This window comes from Odontesthes bonariensis, chromosome 16 (genome assembly GCF_027942865.1).
Source record: "Odontesthes bonariensis isolate fOdoBon6 chromosome 16, fOdoBon6.hap1, whole genome shotgun sequence".
NCBI classification, from domain to species: domain Eukaryota; kingdom Metazoa; phylum Chordata; class Actinopteri; order Atheriniformes; family Atherinopsidae; genus Odontesthes; species Odontesthes bonariensis.
In genome coordinates, this window is record NC_134521.1 from 710,377 (window position 1) to 731,403 (window position 21,027).

The 21,027-nt window shown below is 42.3% G+C and overlaps 2 protein-coding genes across 2 annotated transcripts in view; both read left to right on the forward strand.

Annotated features, from left to right (window-relative positions):
• Positions 1-21,027, forward strand: part of LOC142401780 (uncharacterized) — a 337,909-nt gene that overhangs the window by 74,270 nt on the left and 242,612 nt on the right. The gene's annotated exons all lie outside the window — the stretch shown is intronic.
• LOC142401610 (dachshund homolog 2-like) overlaps positions 1-21,027 on the forward strand; it is a 49,660-nt gene that overhangs the window by 25,246 nt on the left and 3,387 nt on the right. Inside the window, exons 5-9 of the mRNA XM_075487076.1 lie at positions 9,340-9,488; positions 9,573-9,717; positions 9,817-9,858; positions 10,480-10,637; positions 14,271-14,418. Of these exons, the coding sequence (XP_075343191.1) occupies positions 9,340-9,488; positions 9,573-9,717; positions 9,817-9,858; positions 10,480-10,637; positions 14,271-14,418 (642 nt within the window). The remainder of the gene's footprint in view (positions 1-9,339; positions 9,489-9,572; positions 9,718-9,816; positions 9,859-10,479; positions 10,638-14,270; positions 14,419-21,027) is intronic.

Sequence of the window (21,027 nt, forward strand, 5' to 3'; positions counted from 1 at the left end):
TCTCACCAAGAATGAACTAAAAAGAACCAACTCTCACAAAGAATGAACTAACCAGAACCAACTCTCACCAATAAATAACTAACCAGAACCAACTCTCACCAATAAATAACTAACCAGAACCAACTCTCACAAAGAATTAACTAAAAAGAACCAACTCTCACAAAGAATGAACTAACCAGAACCAACTCTCACCAATAAATAACTAACCAGAACCAACTCTCACCAATAAATAACTAACCAGAACCAACTCTCACCAAGAATGAACTAAAAAGAACCAACTCTCATCAAGAATTAACTAACCAGAACCAACTCTCACCAAGAAATAACTAACCAGAACCAACTCTCACAAAGAATGAACTAACCAGAACCAACTCTCGCCAAGAATTAACTAAGCAGAACCAACTCTCACCAAGAATTAACCAAACAGAACCAACTCTCACCAAGAAATAACTAAAAAGAACCAACTCTCACAGAGAATTAACTAACCAGAACCAACTCTCACAAAGAATTAACTAACCAGAACCAACTCTCACCAAGAATGAACTAACCAGAACCAACTCTCACCAAGAATTAACTAAAAAGAACCAACTCTCACCAAGAATGAACTAACCAGAACTAACTCTCGCCAAGACTTAACTAAAAAGAACCAACTCTCACAGAGAATTAACCAACCAGAACCAACTCTCACCAAGAATTAACTAACCAGAACCAACTCTCACCAAGAAATAACTAGCCAGAACTAACTCTCACAGAGAATTAACCAACCAGAACCAACTCTCCCCAAGAAATAACTAACCAGAACCAACTCTCGCCAACAATTAACTAACCAGAACCAACTCTCACCAAGAATTAACTAACCAGAACCAACTCTCATCAAGAATTAACTAACCAGAACCAACTCTCACCAAGAAATAACTAACCAGAACCAACTCTCGCCAAGAATTAACTAACCAGAACCAACTCTCGCCAAGACTTAACTAAAAAGAACCAACTCTCACAGAGAATTAACCAACCAGAACCAACTCTCACCAAGAATTAACTAACCAGAACCAACTCTCACCAAGAAATAACTAGCCAGAACTAACTCTCACAGAGAATTAACCAACCAAAACCAACTCTCACCAAGAAATAACTAACCAGAACCAACTCTCGCCAAGAATTAACTAACCAGAACCAACTCTCACCAAGAAATAACTAACCAGAACCATCTCTCACCAAGAATTAACTAAAAAGAACCAACTCTCACAGAGAATTAACTAACCAGAACCAACTCTCATCAAGAATTAACTAACCAGAACCAACTCTCACCAAGAAATAACTAACCAGAACCAACTCTCACAAAGAATGAACTAACCAGAACCAACTCTCGCCAAGAATTAACTAAGCAGAACCAACTCTCACCAAGAATTAACCAAACAGAACCAACTCTCACCAAGAAATAACTAAAAAGAACCAACTCTCACAGAGAATTAACTAACCAGAACCAACTCTCACAAAGAATTAACTAACCAGAACCAACTCTCACCAAGAATGAACTAACCAGAACCAACTCTCACCAAGAATTAACTAAAAAGAACCAACTCTCGCCAAGACTTAACTAAAAAGAACCAACTCTCACAGAGAATTAACCAACCAGAACCAACTCTCACCAAGAATTAACTAACCAGAACCAACTCTCACCAAGAAATAACTAGCCAGAACTAACTCTCACAGAGAATTAACCAACCAGAACCAACTCTCCCCAAGAAATAACTAACCAGAACCAACTCTCGCCAAGAATTAACTAACCAGAACCAACTCTCACCAAGAAATAACTAACCAGAACCAACTCTCACCAAGAATTAACTAAAAAGAACCAACTCTCACAGAGAATTAACTAACCAGAACCAACTCTCATCAAGAATTAACTAACCAGAACCAACTCTCACCAAGAAATAACTAACCAGAACCAACTCTCACCAAGAAATAACTAACCAGAACCAACTCTCGCCAAGAATTAACTAACCAGAACCAACTCTCGCCAAGACTTAACTAAAAAGAACCAACTCTCACAGAGAATTAACCAACCAGAACCAACTCTCACCAAGAATTAACTAACCAGAACCAACTCTCACCAAGAAATAACTAGCCAGAACTAACTCTCACAGAGAATTAACCAACCAGAACCAACTCTCCCCAAGAAATAACTAACCAGAACCAACTCTCCCCAAGAAATAACTAACCAGAACCAACTCTCGCCAAGAATTAACTAACCAGAACCAACTCTCACCAAGAATTAACTAACCAGAACCAACTCTCACAAAGAATGAACTAACCAGAACCAACTCTCGCCAAGAATTAACTAAGCAGAACCAACTCTCACCAAGAATTAACCAAACAGAACCAACTCTCACCAAGAAATAACTAAAAAGAACCAACTCTCACAGAGAATTAACTAACCACAACCAACTCTCACCAAGAATTAACCAACCAGAACCAACTCTCACCAAGAATGAACTAAAAAGAACCAACTCTCACAAAGAATGAACTAACCAGAACCAACTCTCACCAATAAATAACTAACCAGAACCAACTCTCACCAATAAATAACTAACCAGAACCAACTCTCACCAAGAATGAACTAAAAAGAACCAACTCTCACAAAGAATGAACTAACCAGAACCAACTCTCACCAATAAATAACTAACCAGAACCAACTCTCACCAAGAATGAACTAACCAGAACCAACTCTCGCCAAGAATTAACTAACCAGAACCAACTCTCGCCAAGAATGAACTAACCAGAACCAACTCTCACCAAGAAATAACTAACCAGAACCAACTCTCACAAAGAATGAACTAACCAGAACCAACTCTCGCCAAGAATTAACTAAAAAGAACCAACTCTCGCCAAGAATTAACTAACCAGAACCAACTCTCACCAAGAAATAACTAACCAGAACCAACTCTCCCCAAGAAATAACTAACCAGAACCAACTCTCACCAAGAAATAACTAACCAGAACCAACTCTCACCAAGAATTAACCAACCAGAACCAACTCTCGCCAAGAATTAACTAAAAAGAACCAACTCTCACAAAGAATGAACTAACCAGAACCAACTCTCACCAATAAATAACTAACCAGAACCAACTCTCACCAAGAAATAACTAACCAGAACCAACTCTCGCCAAGAATTAACTAAGCAGAACCAACTCTCACCAAGAATGAACTAACCAGAACCAACTCTCATCAAGAATTAACTAACCAGAACCAACTCTCACCAAGAGTTAACTAACCAGAACCAACTCTCACCAAGAAATAACTAACCAGAACCAACTCTCACAAAAAATGAACTAACCAGAACCAACTCTCGCCAAGAATTAACTAACCAGAACCAACTCTCGCCAAGAATGAACTAACCAGAACCAACTCTCACCAAGAAATAACTAACCAGAACCAACTCTCACAAAGAATGAACTAACCAGAACCAACTCTCGCCAAGAATTAACTAAAAAGAACCAACTCTCGCCAAGAATTAACTAACCAGAACCAACTCTCACCAAGAAATAACTAACCAGAACCAACTCTCACCAATAAATAACTAACCAGAACCAACTCTCACCAAGAAATAACTAACCAGAACCAACTCTCACCAAGAATTAACCAACCAGAACCAACTCTCACCAAGAATGAACTAAAAAGAACCAACTCTCACAAAGAATGAACTAACCAGAACCAACTCTCACCAATAAATAACTAACCAGAACCAACTCTCACAAAGAATGAACTAACCAGAACCAACTCTCACCAATAAATAACTAACCAGAACCAACTCTCACCAAGAAATAACTAACCAGAACCAACTCTCACCAAGAGTTAACTAACCAGAACTAACTCTCACCAAGAAATAACTAACCAGAACCAACTCTCACAAAGAATGAACTAACCAGAACCAACTCTCGCCAAGAATTAACTAAGCAGAACCAACTCTCACCAAGAATTAACTAAAAAGAGCCAACTCTCGCCAAGAATTAACTAACCAGAACCAACTCTCACCAAGAATTAACTAACCAGAACCAACTCTCACCAAGAATTAACCAACCAGAACCAACTCTCACCAAGAAATAACTAACCAGAACCAACTCTCACCAAGAATGAACTAACCAGAACTAACTCTCACCAAGAAATAACTAACCAGAACCAACTCTCACAAAGAATTAACTAACCAGAACCAACTCTCACCAAGAATGAACTAACCAGAACCAACTCTCACCAAGAATTAACTAAAAAGAACCAACTCTCGCCAAGACTTAACTAAAAAGAACCAACTCTCACAGAGAATTAACCAACCAGAACCAACTCTCACCAAGAATTAACTTACCAGAACCAACTCTCACCAAGAAATAACTAGCCAGAACTAACTCTCACAGAGAATTAACCAACCAGAACCAACTCTCGCCAAGAATTAACTAACCAGAACCAACTCTCGCCAAGAATGAACTAACCAGAACCAACTCTCACCAAGAAATAACTAACCAGAACCAACTCTCACAAAGAATGAACTAACCAGAACCAACTCTCGCCAAGAATTAACTAAAAAGAACCAACTCTCGCCAAGAATTAACTAACCAGAACCAACTCTCACCAAGAAATAACTAACCAGAACCAACTCTCCCCAAGAAATAACTAACCAGAACCAACTCTCACCAAGAAATAACTAACCAGAACCAACTCTCACCAAGAATTAACCAACCAGAACCAACTCTCGCCAAGAATGAACTAAAAAGAACCAACTCTCACAAAGAATGAACTAACCAGAACCAACTCTCACCAATAAATAACTAACCAGAACCAACTCTCACCAAGAAATAACTAACCAGAACCAACTCTCGCCAAGAATTAACTAAGCAGAACCAACTCTCACCAAGAATGAACTAACCAGAACCAACTCTCATCAAGAATTAACTAACCAGAACCAACTCTCACCAAGAGTTAACTAACCAGAACCAACTCTCACCAAGAAATAACTAACCAGAACCAACTCTCACAAAAAATGAACTAACCAGAACCAACTCTCGCCAAGAATTAACTAACCAGAACCAACTCTCGCCAAGAATGAACTAACCAGAACCAACTGTCACCAAGAAATAACTAACCAGAACCAACTCTCACAAAGAATGAACTAACCAGAACCAACTCTCGCCAAGAATTAACTAAAAAGAACCAACTCTCGCCAAGAATTAACTAACCAGAACCAACTCTCACCAAGAAATAACTAACCAGAACCAACTCTCACCAATAAATAACTAACCAGAACCAACTCTCACCAAGAAATAACTAACCAGAACCAACTCTCACCAAGAATTAACCAACCAGAACCAACTCTCACCAAGAATGAACTAAAAAGAACCAACTCTCACAAAGAATGAACTAACCAGAACCAACTCTCACCAATAAATAACTAACCAGAACCAACTCTCACAAAGAATGAACTAACCAGAACCAACTCTCACCAATAAATAACTAACCAGAACCAACTCTCACCAAGAAATAACTAACCAGAACCAACTCTCATCAAGAATTAACTAACCAGAACCAACTCTCACCAAGAGTTAACTAACCAGAACCAACTCTCACCAAGAAATAACTAACCAGAACCAACTCTCACAAAGAATGAACTAACCAGAACCAACTCTCGCCAAGAATTAACTAAGCAGAACCAACTCTCACCAAGAATTAACTAAAAAGAGCCAACTCTCGCCAAGAATTAACTAACCAGAACCAACTCTCACCAAGAATTAACTAACCAGAACCAACTCTCACCAAGAATTAACCAACCAGAACCAACTCTCACCAAGAAATAACTAACCAGAACCAACTCTCACCAAGAATGAACTAACCAGAACTAACTCTCACCAAGAAATAACTAACCAGAACCAACTCTCACAAAGAATTAACTAACCAGAACCAACTCTCACCAAGAATGAACTAACCAGAACCAACTCTCACCAAGAATTAACTAAAAAGAACCAACTCTCGCCAAGACTTAACTAAAAAGAACCAACTCTCACAGAGAATTAACCAACCAGAACCAACTCTCACCAAGAATTAACTTACCAGAACCAACTCTCACCAAGAAATAACTAGCCAGAACTAACTCTCACAGAGAATTAACCAACCAGAACCAACTCTCCCCAAGAAATAACTAACCAGAACCAACTCTCGCCAAGAATTAACTAACCAGAACCAACTCTCACCAAGAAATAACTAACCAGAACCAACTCTCACCAAGAATGAACTAAAAAGAACCAACTCTCACAAAGAATGAACTAACCAGAACCAACTCTCACCAATAAATAACTAACCAGAACCAACTCTCACCAAGAAATAACTAACCAGAACCAACTCTCGCCAAGAATTAACTAAGCAGAACCAACTCTCACCAAGAATGAACTAACCAGAACCAACTCTCATCAAGAATTAACTAACCAGAACCAACTCTCACCAAGAGTTAACTAACCAGAACCAACTCTCACCAAGAAATAACTAACCAGAACCAACTCTCACAAAGAATGAACTAACCAGAACCAACTCTCGCCAAGAATTAACTAAGCAGAACCAACTCTCACCAAGAATTAACTAAAAAGAGCCAACTCTCGCCAAGAATTAACTAACCAGAACCAACTCTCACCAAGAATTAACTAACCAGAACCAACTCTCACCAAGAATTAACCAACCAGAACCAACTCTCACCAAGAAATAACTAACCAGAACCAACTCTCACCAAGAATGAACTAACCAGAACTAACTCTCACCAAGAAATAACTAACCAGAACCAACTCTCACAAAGAATTAACTAACCAGAACCAACTCTCACCAAGAATGAACTAACCAGAACCAACTCTCACCAAGAATTAACTAAAAAGAACCAACTCTCGCCAAGACTTAACTAAAAAGAACCAACTCTCACAGAGAATTAACCAACCAGAACCAACTCTCACCAAGAATTAACTAACCAGAACCAACTCTCACCAAGAAATAACTAGCCAGAACTAACTCTCACAGAGAATTAACCAACCAGAACCAACTCTCCCCAAGAAATAACTAACCAGAACCAACTCTCGCCAATAATTAACTAACCAGAACCAATTCTCACCAAGAAATAACTAACCAGAACCAACTCTCACCAAGAATTAACTAAAAAGAACCAACTCTCACAGAGAATTAACTAACCAGAACCAACTCTCATCAAGAATTAACTAACCAGAACCAACTCTCACCAAGAAATAACTAACCAGAACCAACTCTCACAAAGAATGAACTAACCAGAACCAACTCTCACCAAGAATTAACTAAGCAGAACCAACTCTCACCAAGAATTAACCAAACAGAACCAACTCTCACCAAGAAATAACTAAAAAGAACCAACTCTCACAGAGAATTAACTAACCACAACCAACTCTCACCAAGAATTAACCAACCAGAACCAACTCTCACCAAGAATGAACTAAAAAGAACCAACTCTCACAAAGAATGAACTAACCAGAACCAACTCTCACCAATAAATAACTAACCAGAACCAACTCTCACCAAGAATTAACTAACCAGAACCAACTCTCACCAAGAATGAACTAAAAAGAACCAACTCTCACAAAGAATGAACTAACCAGAACCAACTCTCACCAATAAATAACTAACCAGAACCAACTCTCACCAAGAAATAACTAACCAGAACCAACTCTCGCCAAGAATTAACTAAGCAGAACCAACTCTCACCAAGAATGAACTAACCAGAACCAACTCTCATCAAGAATTAACTAACCAGAACCAACTCTCACCAAGAAATAACTAACCAGAACCAACTCTCACAAAGAATGAACTAACCAGAACCAACTCTCGCCAAGAATTAACTAAAAAGAACCAACTCTCGCCAAGAATTAACTAACCAGAACCAACTCTCACCAATAAATAACTAACCAGAACCAACTCTCACCAAGAAATAACTAACCAGAACCAACTCTCGCCAAGAATTAACTAAGCAGAACCAACTCTCACCAAGAATTAACCAACCAGAACCAACTCTCACAAAGAATTAACTAACCAGAACCAACTCTCACCAAGAATTAACTAACCAGAACCAACTCTCACCAAGAAATAACAAACCAGAACCAACTCTCGCCAAGAATTAACTAACCAGAACCAACTCTCATCAAGAATTAACTAACCAGAACCAACTCTCACCAAGAAATAACTAACCAGAACCAACTCTCGCCAAGAATTAACTAAGCAGAACCAACTCTCACCAAGAATTAACTAAAAAGAACCAACTCTCGCCAAGAATTAACTAACCAGAACCAACTCTCACCAAGAAATAACTAACCAGAACTAACTCTCACCAAGAATTAACCAACCAGAACCAACTCTCACCAAGAAATAACTAACCAGAACCAACTCTCACCAAGAATTAACTAACCAGAACTAACTCTCACCAAGAAATAACTAACCAGGACCAACTCTCACAAAGAATTAACTAACCAGAACCAACTCTCACCAAGAATGAACTAACCAGAACCAATTCTCACCTATAATTAACTAACCAGAACCAACTCTCACCAAGAATGAACTAACCAGAACCAATTCTCACCTATAATTAACTAACCAGAACCAACTCTCACCAAGAATTAACCAAGCAGAACTAACTCTCACCAAGAAATAACTAACCAGAACCAACTCTCACCAAGAATTAACCAAGCAGAACCAACTCTTACCAAGAAATAACTAACCAGGACCAACTCTCACCAAAAAATAACTAACCAGAACCAACTCTCACCAAGAATTAACTAACCAGAACCAACTCTCTCCAAGAAATAACTAACCAGAACCAACTCTCACCAAGAATTAACTAACCAGAACCAACTCTCTCCAAGAAATAACTAACCAGAACCAACTCTCACCAAGAAATAACTAACCAGAACCAACTCTCACCCAGGACAAAGACCAAACTGACTCAACGGTTTATAAAATGAATGGTCCCTGTCAGTGCAAAAGAAGGACAAAACAAATGTTGATGAACCCTTTTTAAGCTTCACAGTTTGTGTCAAAGTTCAGTCTTGAATCGGTAACATTTCCAAAGAAAAGAGTGAACACATTCCACAGCATTGATATTTGTGGCATCAGCTGTGCTGGAGTTTTCCCTGAAATACATAATCATGTCTGATTTTCGATAGGATTTGGTTTTGAGCTGGAGAAATGACTCAGAGCTCGGCAACAGCTCCACTGGTTTCCTGACAAAGACCGAGTCATCCGCAAACTTTAAAATGGTTCAGCTGTCAAACACTTTTTTGTTTCCGTCCCCTCAGGTTTTTCAGAGTTTCCGTTTATGGTCATGCCACACCCCCTTCTTCCTGTAGGCCTACCTCCTGCCAGTGTTGCCATGGCGATCAACCAAATGAGCCAGCTGGGCAGTTTGACCAACATGGCCACTGCCTCACAGGCAGAAGAGAACAAGGTGACCATTAGCGGCACTAATGCTAACAAAGCTAATAATGACAGTGCTGATGCTAATAATGCTAATTCTATCCCGTGAACACAGGAGTCTCCCACAGGAAGCCCCTCCCCCTGCCCCTCCCACAGTGAGGATGAGCTTCAATACGAGGAACCGACCAGCCAATCAGCTTCCAGAGCATCTTCATCCTCCTCCTCATCTCCTCTTCCTCTGACACACACCCCAGACCTGGGTCAGCACAAACACACTGACTGTCACAGACCCCCAAACATCTCAAAAACATCTCAAGAAAATGTGTAATTCAAACTGGAAGTGTTTGTTCCTTCCACAGATGGAGCTGAGCCAGAGAACATCATTAAAAAGACCGTGAAAGGTGAGGATGGAGCAGCTGGTACATTAGCATTAGCACATTAGCATTAGCGCATAAGCACATTATCACATTAGCATTAGCACATTAGCATTAGTGCATTAGCATTAGCACATTAGCACATAAGCACATAAGCACATAAGCACATAAGCATTAGTGCATTAGTGCATTAGCACATTAGCATTAGTGCATTAGCATTAGTGCATTAGGATTAGCACATTAGCATTAGTGCATTAGCACATTAGCATATTAGCAATAGCATTAGCATGGCCTGAGGCGTCATATGAAGGTGAAGACCCAAATATGAAGGTTTTACATTAGTGGAGATTTTCAAACCCATTTTTTAAGTCGTGCAAACACAAGAAGAAGAGTTCGTCTGACCAACAAACTCAGATAATGTCGGCGGGGATGGAATCACAGGCTGCACCGTGGTGTGCTGGTCAGCTCGGTGTCCTCACAAAGACAGAAGGACACACCTGTCTGGGTTTTACTGGCGCAGAACAGACACTAATTATCACACTTATGCCCCTGATCCCATCATGTGGATCAAACATGGCAGGACTCAGGACTCAGGAGGAGCAGAGGTTGAATTATCTTTACATTTATTGTTTCTGTTCGTACCTGCAGATGACTCCATGGTGCCCCTCCCTCTTCTCAAACCGGCCTATGAGAGGCTGTCTCTCAGCTCACAGCCACTGTCAGTCAACCACACAAACGTTGACTTTGCTCCGCTCCTATTGGCTGAGGGCCTGTCCTCCATGGAGACGCTGCTGACCAACATACAGGTGAGTCACCTGAGGTAACGCAGATTTAGCCGAGCTAACAGAGAAGCTAACGCAGTGTTAGCCAAGCCAACAGAGAAGCTAATGCAGAGAGTTAGCCGAGCCAACAGAGAAGCTAACACAGTGTTAGCCAAGCCAACAGAGAAGCTAATGCAGAGAGTTAGCCGAGCCAACAGAGAAGCTAACACAGTGTTAGCCGAGCCAACAGAGAAGCTAACGCAGAGAGTTAGCCGAGCCAACAGAGAAGCTAACGCAGAGTTAGCCGAGCCAACAGAGAAGCTAACGCAGAGATTTAGCCGAGCCAACGGAGAAGCTAACGCAGAGAGTTAGCCGAGCCAACAGAGAAGCTAATGCAGAGAGTTAGCCGAGCCAACAGAGAAGCTAACGCAGTGTTAGCCAAGCCAACAGAGAAGCTAATGCAGAGAGTTAGCCGAGCCAACAGAGAAGCTAACACAGTGTTAGCCGAGCCAACAGAGAAGCTAACGCAGAGAGTTAGCCGAGCCAACAGAGAAGCTAACGCAGAGTTAGCCGAGCCAACAGAGAAGCTAACGCAGAGATTTAGCCGAGCCAACGGAGAAGCTAACGCAGAGAGTTAGCCGAGCCAACGGAGAAGCTAACGCAGAGAAGCTAACGCAGAGAAGCTAACGCAGAGATTTAGCCGAGCCAACGGAGAAGCTAACGCAGAGAGTTAGCCGAGCCAACGGAGAAGCTAACGCAGAGAAGCTAACGCAGAGAGTTGCGGTTATAGATGGTGATGAAGAGAAAAGGAGCGGAACAAAGAGAAACTACGAGTTACAGTTGGGACGGTGTGGAAAAATGTATGTGTTACCTGTATGTGATCACCTGTACGTGTTACCTGAATGTGATCACCTGTATGTGTTACCTGTATGTGATCACCTGTATGTGTTACCTGTATGTGATCACCTGTATGTGTTACCTGTATGTGATCACCTGTATGTGTTACCTGTATGTGATCACCTGTACGTGTTACCTGAATGTGATCACCTGTATGTGATCACCTGTATGTGTTACCTGTATGTGATCACCTGTATGTGATCACCTGTATGTGTTACCTGTATGTGTTACCTGTATGTGTTACCTGAATGTGATCACCTGTATGTGATCACCTGTATGTGTTACCTGTATGTGATCACCTGTATGTGTTACCTGTATGTGATCACCTGTATGTGTTACCTGAATGTGATCACCTGTATGTGTTACCTGAATGTGATCACCTGTATGTGTTACCTGTATGTGTTACCTGTATGTGTTACCTGTATGTGATCACCTGTATGTGATTACCTGTATGTGTTACCTGTATGTGATCACCTGTATGTGATCACCTGTATGTGATCACCTGTATGTGTTACCTGAATGTGATCACCTGTATGTGTTACCTGAATGTGATTACCTGTATGTGATTACCTGTATGTGTTACCTGTATGTGATCACCTGTATGTGATTACCTGTATGTGTTACCTGTATGTGATCACCTGTATGTGATCATCTGTATGTGATCACCTGTATGTGTTACCTGAATGTGATCACCTGTATGTGTTACCTGTATGTGATCACCTGTATGTGATCATCTGTATGTGTTACCTGTATGTGATTACCTGTATGTGATCACCTGTATGTGTTACCTGTATGTGATTACCTGTATGTGATCACCTGTATGTGATCACCTGAATGTGATCACCTGTATGTGTTATCTGTATGTGATCACCTGTATGTGATCACCTGTATGTGATCACCTGTATGTGATCACCTGTATGTGATTACCTGTATGTGATCACCTGTATGTGATCACCTGAATGTGATCACCTGTATGTGTTATCTGTATGTGATCACCTGTATGTGATCACCTGTATGTGATTACCTGTATGTGATCACCTGTATGTGTTACCTGTATGTGATTACCTGTATGTGATCACCTGTATGTGATCACCTGAATGTGATCACCTGTATGTGTTATCTGTATGTGATCACCTGTATGTGATCACCTGTATGTGATCACCTGTATGTGATCACCTGTATGTGATTACCTGTATGTGATCACCTGTATGTGATCACCTGTATGTGATCACCTGTATGTGTTACCTGAATGTGATCACCTGTATGTGTTACCTGAATGTGATTACCTGTATGTGATTACCTGTATGTGTTACCTGTATGTGATCACCTGTATGTGATTACCTGTATGTGTTACCTGTATGTGATCACCTGTATGTGATCATCTGTATGTGATCACCTGTATGTGTTACCTGAATGTGATCACCTGTATGTGTTACCTGTATGTGATCACCTGTATGTGTTACCTGTATGTGATCATCTGTATGTGTTACCTGTATGTGATTACCTGTATGTGATCACCTGTATGTGTTACCTGTATGTGATTACCTGTATGTGATCACCTGTATGTGATCACCTGAATGTGATCACCTGTATGTGTTATCTGTATGTGATCACCTGTATGTGATCACCTGTATGTGATCACCTGTATGTGATCACCTGTATGTGATTACCTGTATGTGATCACCTGTATGTGATTACCTGTATGTGATCACCTGTATGTGATCACCTGTATGTGATCACCTGTATGTGTTACCTGTATGTGTCACCTGTATGTGATCACCTGTATGTGATCACCTGTATGTGATTACCTGTATGTGATCACCTGTATGTGTTACCTGTATGTGTTACCTGTATGTGATCACCTGTATGTGATCACCTATATGTGATCACCTGTATGTGATTACCTGTATGTGATTACCTGTATGTGTTACCTGTATGTGATCACCTGTATGTGATTACCTGTATGTGATCACCTGTATGTGTTACCTGTATGTGTTACCTGTATGTGTTACCTGTATGTGATCACCTGTATGTGTTACCTGTATGTGATCACCTGTATGTGTTACCTGTATGTGTTACCTGTATGTGATCACCTGTATGTGATTACCTGTATGTGATTACCTGTATGTGTTACCTGTATGTGATTACCTGTATGTGATCACCTGTATGTGTTACCTGTATGTGTTACCTGTATGTGATCACCTGTATGTGTTACCTGTATGTGATCACCTGTATGTGTTACCTGTATGTGTTACCTGTATGTGATCACCTGTATGTGATTACCTGTATGTGATTACCTGTATGTGTTACCTGTATGTGATCACCTGTATGTGATTACCTGTATGTGATCACCTGTATGTGTTACCTGTATGTGTTACCTGTATGTGATCACCTGTATGTGTTACCTGTATGTGATCACCTGTATGTGTTACCTGTATGTGTTACCTGTATGTGATCACCTGTATGTGATCACCTGTATGTGTTACCTGTATGTGATCACCTGTATGTGATTACCTGTATGTGTTACCTGTATGTGATCACCTGTATGTGATCACCTGTATGTGTTACCTGTATGTGATCACCTGTATGTGTTACCTGTATGTGATCACCTGTATGTGATCACCTGTATGTGATCACCTGTATGTGATCACCTGTATGTGTTACCTGTATGTGATCACCTGTATGTGATCACCTGTATGTGATTACCTGTATGTGATCACCTGTATGTGATTACCTGTATGTGTTACCTGTATGTGATCACCTGAATGTGTTACCTGTCAGGGCCTCCTGAAGGTGGCGGTGGAGAGCGCTCGCTGTCAGAACAAACAGAGCCAGCTGGAGAAGAAAGACTTAAAACTGGAGCTGAACAGAGAGAGAGACGCCCGGCAGACACTGCAGAGAGAGCTGAGCTGCGAGCTGCAGACCCAAGGTGAGACAGGGGGCGGGGCCAGGGTGAGGTTACACAGGTGAGACAGGGGGGCGGGGCCAGGGTGAGGTTACACAGGTGAGACAGGGGGGCGGGGCCAGGGTGAGGTTACACAGGTGAGACACGGGGGCGGGGCCAGGGTGAGGTCACACAGGTGAGACACGGGGGCGGGGCCAGGGTGAGGTCACACAGGTGAGGTCACACAGGTGAGGTCACACAGGTGAGACAGGGGGGCGGGGCCAGGGTGAGGTCACACAGGTGAGACAGGGGGGCGGGGCCAGGGTGAGGTTACACAGGTGAGACAGGGGGGGCGGGGCCAGGGTGAGGTTACACAGGTGAGACACGGGGGCGGGGCCAGGGTGAGGTCACACAGGTGAGGTCACACAGGTGAGTCACGGGGGCGGGGCCAGGGTGAGGTCACACAGGTGAGACAGGGGAGCAGGGCCAGGGTGAGGTTACACAGGTGAGACAGGGGGGGCGGGGCCAGGGTGAGGTTACACAGGTGAGACACGGGGGCGGGGCCAGGGTGAGGTCACACAGGTGAGGTCACACAGGTGAGTCACGGGGGCGGGGCCAGGGTGAGGTCACACAGGTGAGACAGGGGGGCGGGGCCAGGGTGAGGTCACACAGGTGAGGTCACACAGGTGAGTCACGGGGGCGGGGCCAGGGTGAGGTCACACAGGTGAGACAGGGGGGCGGGGCCAGGGTGAGGTTACACAGGTGAGACAGGGGGGGCGGGGCCAGGGTGAGGTTACACAGGTGAGACACGGGGGCGGGGCCAGGGTGAGGTCACACAGGTGAGGTCACACAGGTGAGTCACGGGGGCGGGGCCAGGGTGAGGTCACACAGGTGAGACAGGGGGGCGGGGCCAGGGTGAGGTCACACAGGTGAGGTCACACAGGTGAGTCACGGGGGCGGGGCCAGGGTGAGGTCACACAGGTGAGACAGGGGGGCGGGGCCAGGGTGAGGTTACACAGGTGAGACACGGGGGCGGGGCCAGGGTGAGGTCACACAGGTGAGACACGGGGGCGGGGCCAGGGTGAGGTCACACAGGTGAGACACGGGGGCGGGGCCAGGGTGAGGTCACACAGGTGAGACGGGTGACAGAAGAAGACCTGGGCTGTGTTCGAAACCGCATACTACATACTGCATAATACATAATGCATAATACATACTTTACTTTACTTTTTACTTTACTTTTTTATTTTTCAGGACATTGCACATTAATGAACATATACATAGTGTACATACATGTAAATGTGCCAGAGTTTAGCACAAATGCTAATTTCCATCTGGTGTCCAAATAGACAGGATTGGTGGAGCAAAGAAATTAAAATCAAAGACAAGCATTACAAACAAGAACACTGTTAGTAACAAAAGAAATGGTACAAATACAAAAGCAATAAGCATGTTAATAGAAACAAAGAGACCCCAAAGTAGGGCTATGTATTAGTGATGTGCGTGTGTGCGTGTGTGCGGGTTCAAACTAGTGGTGTGTACATGTTTGTTGAGCACGAAGCCACGTTTTAATCTGGCTCTTGAAGGTGATTAAAGAGGGACATTCCCTTATGTGCAGTGGTATTGAGTTCCATAATGCACTGCCTTTAAGAGATAGTGCATTATGGCTAAAAGCGGTTTTCCTAAAAGGAACCTCCACATCTTTGTTAGCCACTGCTCGGGTAACCCGTGTCTGACGATATTTAAAAAAATCCTGTAAACAGGGTGGCGCCAGGCCATGCAAAGTTTTATAAAATAAGCAGCTGTAAGAAAATTTACAGAAATTGTCAAAGCTCAGTAGATTGTACTTATCTAAAATGTTACAATGGTGGTAGGAAAGAGGTTTTTTATCTAAGATTTTGAGTGCTTTTTTAAATACAATCTCCACTGGCTTGAGTGTGGTAGACCCCACCATAGTCCAGCCTGTGATGCAATAACTTAGGTGAGAAAAAATCATTGCATGTAAATATGTCAGGGCAGCACTATAGCACCTCTAATGTGCTTAAAATTATGAAGGTGAAATTAAATTTTATTAGTTATCATTTTTATATGTTTTTTAAAAGAAAGATTGGAGTCTAGAATGACTCCTAGTTATTTAAAATCCGTGACCACTTCTAGTTTTTCCGTACCTAAAGTGACACCAGGCAGAGCCATAAGACGGGAAGGTTGCTTGGACAGATACATGCAGACAGTTTTTTTTGCATTCAATATGAGACATGATCTGTTTAGCCATGTTTGTATCTGTGTAAGAGATGTAGAAAGTACACGTGCTGCTTCTGCAGGGTCTTTGGCTTTGGTGAAAATGACTGTGTCATCAGCATAAAGCTGGACATCAACATGTGGACAATATTCAGGTAAATCATTAATGTAAAGAGAAAATAAAAGGGGGCCCAGAATGGACCCCTGGGGGACCCCTACTGGACAACTTATGAAGGTGGACCTAGAACCATCCACAGACGTACATTGTTCTCTATTTGACAAGTATGACTGGAACCAAGTTATAGAGTTAGCAGAAAAATTAAAAAGAATAAGTTTTGATAATAATACTTTATGGTTAACAGTATCAAATGCTCTTTATAAGTCCAAGAAGACGACCCCAACACAACCATTTTTATCTAGGTGGCATTTGTTCTTTTCCATGCATACTGCATACTGCATACTACATACTACATACTGCATACTACATACTACATACTGCATACTGCATACTACATACTACATACTGCATACTGCATACTAAATGCTACATACTACATACTACATACTGCAGACTGCATACTGCATACTACATACTACATACTACATACTGCAGACTGCATACTGCATACTACATACTGCATACTACATACTGCATACTGCATACTACATACTACATACTGCATACTGCATACTAAATACTACATACTAAATACTACATACTGCATACTACATACTGCATACTGCATACTACATACTACATACTGCATACTACATACTGCATACTAAATACTACATACTACATACTGCATACTGCATACTACATACTACATACTACATACTGCATACTACATACTGCATACTGCATACTACATACTAAATACTACATACTACATACTGCATACTGCATACTACATACTACATACTACATACTACATACTGCATACTACATACTGCATACTGCATACTACATACTGCATACTACATACTGCATACTGCATACTACATACTGCATACTACATACTGCATACTGCATACTACATACTGCATACTACATACTGCATACTGCATACTACATACTACATACTGCATACTACATACTGCATACTGCATACTGCATACTGCATACTACATACTGCATACTACATACTGCATACTGCATACTACATACTACATACTGCATACTACATACTGCATACTAAATACTAAATACTACATACTAAATACTACATACTACATACTACATACTGCATACTACATACTGCATACTGCATACTGCATACTACATACTGCATACTGCATACTGCATACTACATACTGCATACTACATACTACATACTACATACTGCATACTACATACTACATACTGCATACTACATACTACATACTACATACTGCATACTGCATACTACATACTGCATACTACATACTACATACTCATCGATCAGACAGTATGCAGAGCGTTTACCCACAATGCATTTGGCTCCTGCCCGAGCCGAAATCAGCCGGCCTGAAGCTGATTTCCCTTAAGCTCTAAACTCTGTAAACTTTAGTAACATTTGAAACATTTTCAGGTGAGAAAGTAGTCGTTTAGATCCCCAACGTGTTGAAAACCTGACAAAATACCGGCTGTTTACAATTTTGTTCCCACGAATTCGGCGCTACTAAAGCTAGCCGCAGTGAGCTAACGCACTTCCTGTTATTTTCACAAAATAAAATACCCGTTGCCTTTTATCATAGGGAAAGCCATTACCATACAGTTGGTGCTTTTGTTTTGAAAACAGGAAGTGAACCTACCCTCGTTGCAGCTAGCTTGAAACTGCCGTTTTGACAGGAAATGACGATCGGCGACGTCACGTTACGTTGCATCTTGGGTAGTTTGAGTATGAGTAGTGACCTCATGATGCATACTCAACATTTAGGAGAATCTAGTATGCATCCGAGTACTTAAAAAAAGTTAAAGTTAGTAGGAGTAGTAGGCGGTTTGGAACACAGCCCTGAACTAACTAGTTCCCTACTCACACTTTTTAAGAGTAAATCTTTTGATTTTTGTGAAAGTCATTTATTCATTTTATTTAATTTATTGATTTATTCACACCAGTTTCTTGTTGCAGACACTAGTGGATAGTGGATTCATCTATAAATAATAATAATAATAATAATACATTTTATTTTTAAAGAGGCGCCTTTCTGGACACTCAAGGTCACCTTACAAAGTGGATAAAAAACATCAAAATAAAACACATCAATATTAAAAGAAGTAAAACACCAGAAATCATTAAAACACAGAAAATCATTTACAACAAAAAGGGGGGAAGGGAATTGTATCAGATGGAATAGGCAGTTTTAAACAGATGAGTTTTGAGTTGTGATTTGAAATGGGGGAGTGTGTCTGTGTTTCTGAGCAGGGGAGGTAGAGAGTTCCAGAGGCGGGGGGCAGAGCGGCTGAATGCTCTGCTGCCCATGGTGGTGAGACGGGCGGAGGGGATAGACAGGTGTGTGGAAGAAGAGGATCTGAGAGAGCGGGAGGGGGTGGAAACATGGAGGAGATCTGACAGATATGGGGGGGCGAGATTGTGAAGGGCCTTGAATGTTACTAGGAGAACTTTGTATTGAATACGGAACTGAACAGGGAGCCAGTGGAGCTGTTTGAGGACAGGGGTGATGTGGTGGATAGAGGGGGGTTCTTGTAATAATGCGGGCAGCTGAGTTCTGGACCAGTTGAAGTTTATGGAGTGATTTTTGAGGGAGGCCAAAGAGGAGAGAGTTACAGCAGTCCAGGCGGGAGGTGACGAGGCTGTGGACAAGGATGGCAGCAGTGTGGGGGGTAAGGGAGGGGCGGAGGCGGTTGATGCTTCGTAAGTGGAAGTAGGCTGACCGGGTAATGTTATTGATATGGGATTGAAAGGATAGTGTACTGTCCAGGATGACACCCAGACTCTTAACCTGGGGAGGGGTGAGACGGAGGAGTTGTCAATAGTGAGTGGGAAGCTGTTGGTTTTGGATAGAGTGGATTTTGTGCCAATGAGGAGAACCTCCGTTTTGCTACTGTTTAATTTGAGGAAGTTTTGGGTGAACCAGGCTTTTATTTCAGATATGCAATCTGTGAGGGAGGTGGGCGGGAGAGAGGACGAAGGTTTAGTGGTGAGGTAGAGCTGGGTGTCATCAGCATAGCAGTGGAAGTGGATGTTGAATTTGCGGAAGATACTGCCAAGGGGAAGGAGGTAGATGATGAAGAGGAGGGGCCCCAGGACAGAGCCCTGGGGCACACCTGAGGTGACGGGGGAGAGAGTTGATTTGAGGGTCTTGAGTTGAATGAATTGAGTGCGGCCAGAGAAGTAGGAGGTAAACCAGTGGTGTGGCAGATGGTGTCAAAGGCTGCACTTAGGTCGAGGAGGATGAGGATGGTGAGTAGTCCAGAGTCAGATGCCATGAGGAGGTCATTGGTGATTTTGATGAGTGCTGTTTCAGTGCTATGGAGTGGGCGGAAACCGGACTGGAACTGTTCATACAGATTGTTGTGGGATAGGTGAGAATGGAGCTGGGAGGCAACTGTTTTTTCGAGGATTTTGGAAATGAAGGGTAGATTGGAGATAGGACGGAGGTTGTTGAAGTTGGAGGGGTCAGCACCAGGTTTTTTTTACAATTGGGGTAATGGCTGCAGTTTTAAAAGGTGCAGGGACAGTTCCAGTGGTGAGGGAGGTGTGGATGATTGCGGAGATGAGAGGGACAAGAGAAGGGAGGCAGGTTTTGAGAAGTTGGGTTGGGAGGGGGTCTAATTGACAGGTGGATGGTTTGGATTTCTGGATGAGCTCTGTGATTTCTGAGAGAGTGGGGAGATGGAAGGAGGAGAGGGAGTGTGGAGGTGGGGGAAGGTCGACTGGGGTGCTGAGGTGAGGTATTGATCCGAGGTTCTGGTGGATGTTCTTGATTTTTTCTGTGAAAAATGACATGATGGCATTGCAGAATGAGGTTGTGTAGAGGTGAGGGGGGAGAGAGTCCTGGGGTTTGGAGGTATTGTTGAGTAGGGAGAAAAGTGACTTAGAGTTGCTTTGATTGGCAGTGATTGGGCTGGAGTAGTAGTGTGATTTGGTGCTGGCAATGAAGTCCTTATACTGTAAGATGTAGTTATTGTATATTTCTTTGTGAATAGTGAGACCAGTTTATCTGTAAAGTCGTTCCAGTTGTTGTCCTTTGGCTTTCATCAGTCGGAGATCGGGGTGAACCAGGGGGCGGAGATGGTGAAGGAGACAGATCGGTTTTTCAGTGGAGCCAGAGAATCAAGAATATTATGAAGACCAGTGTTATAGTGAGAGACCAGGTCATCGGGGGTGGACAGATTGTTGATATCGAGGAGGCATGATAAGTTATTTAAGATAATAATTTAATAAGTGTTATTGTCAGCAGAATAAGAACCTG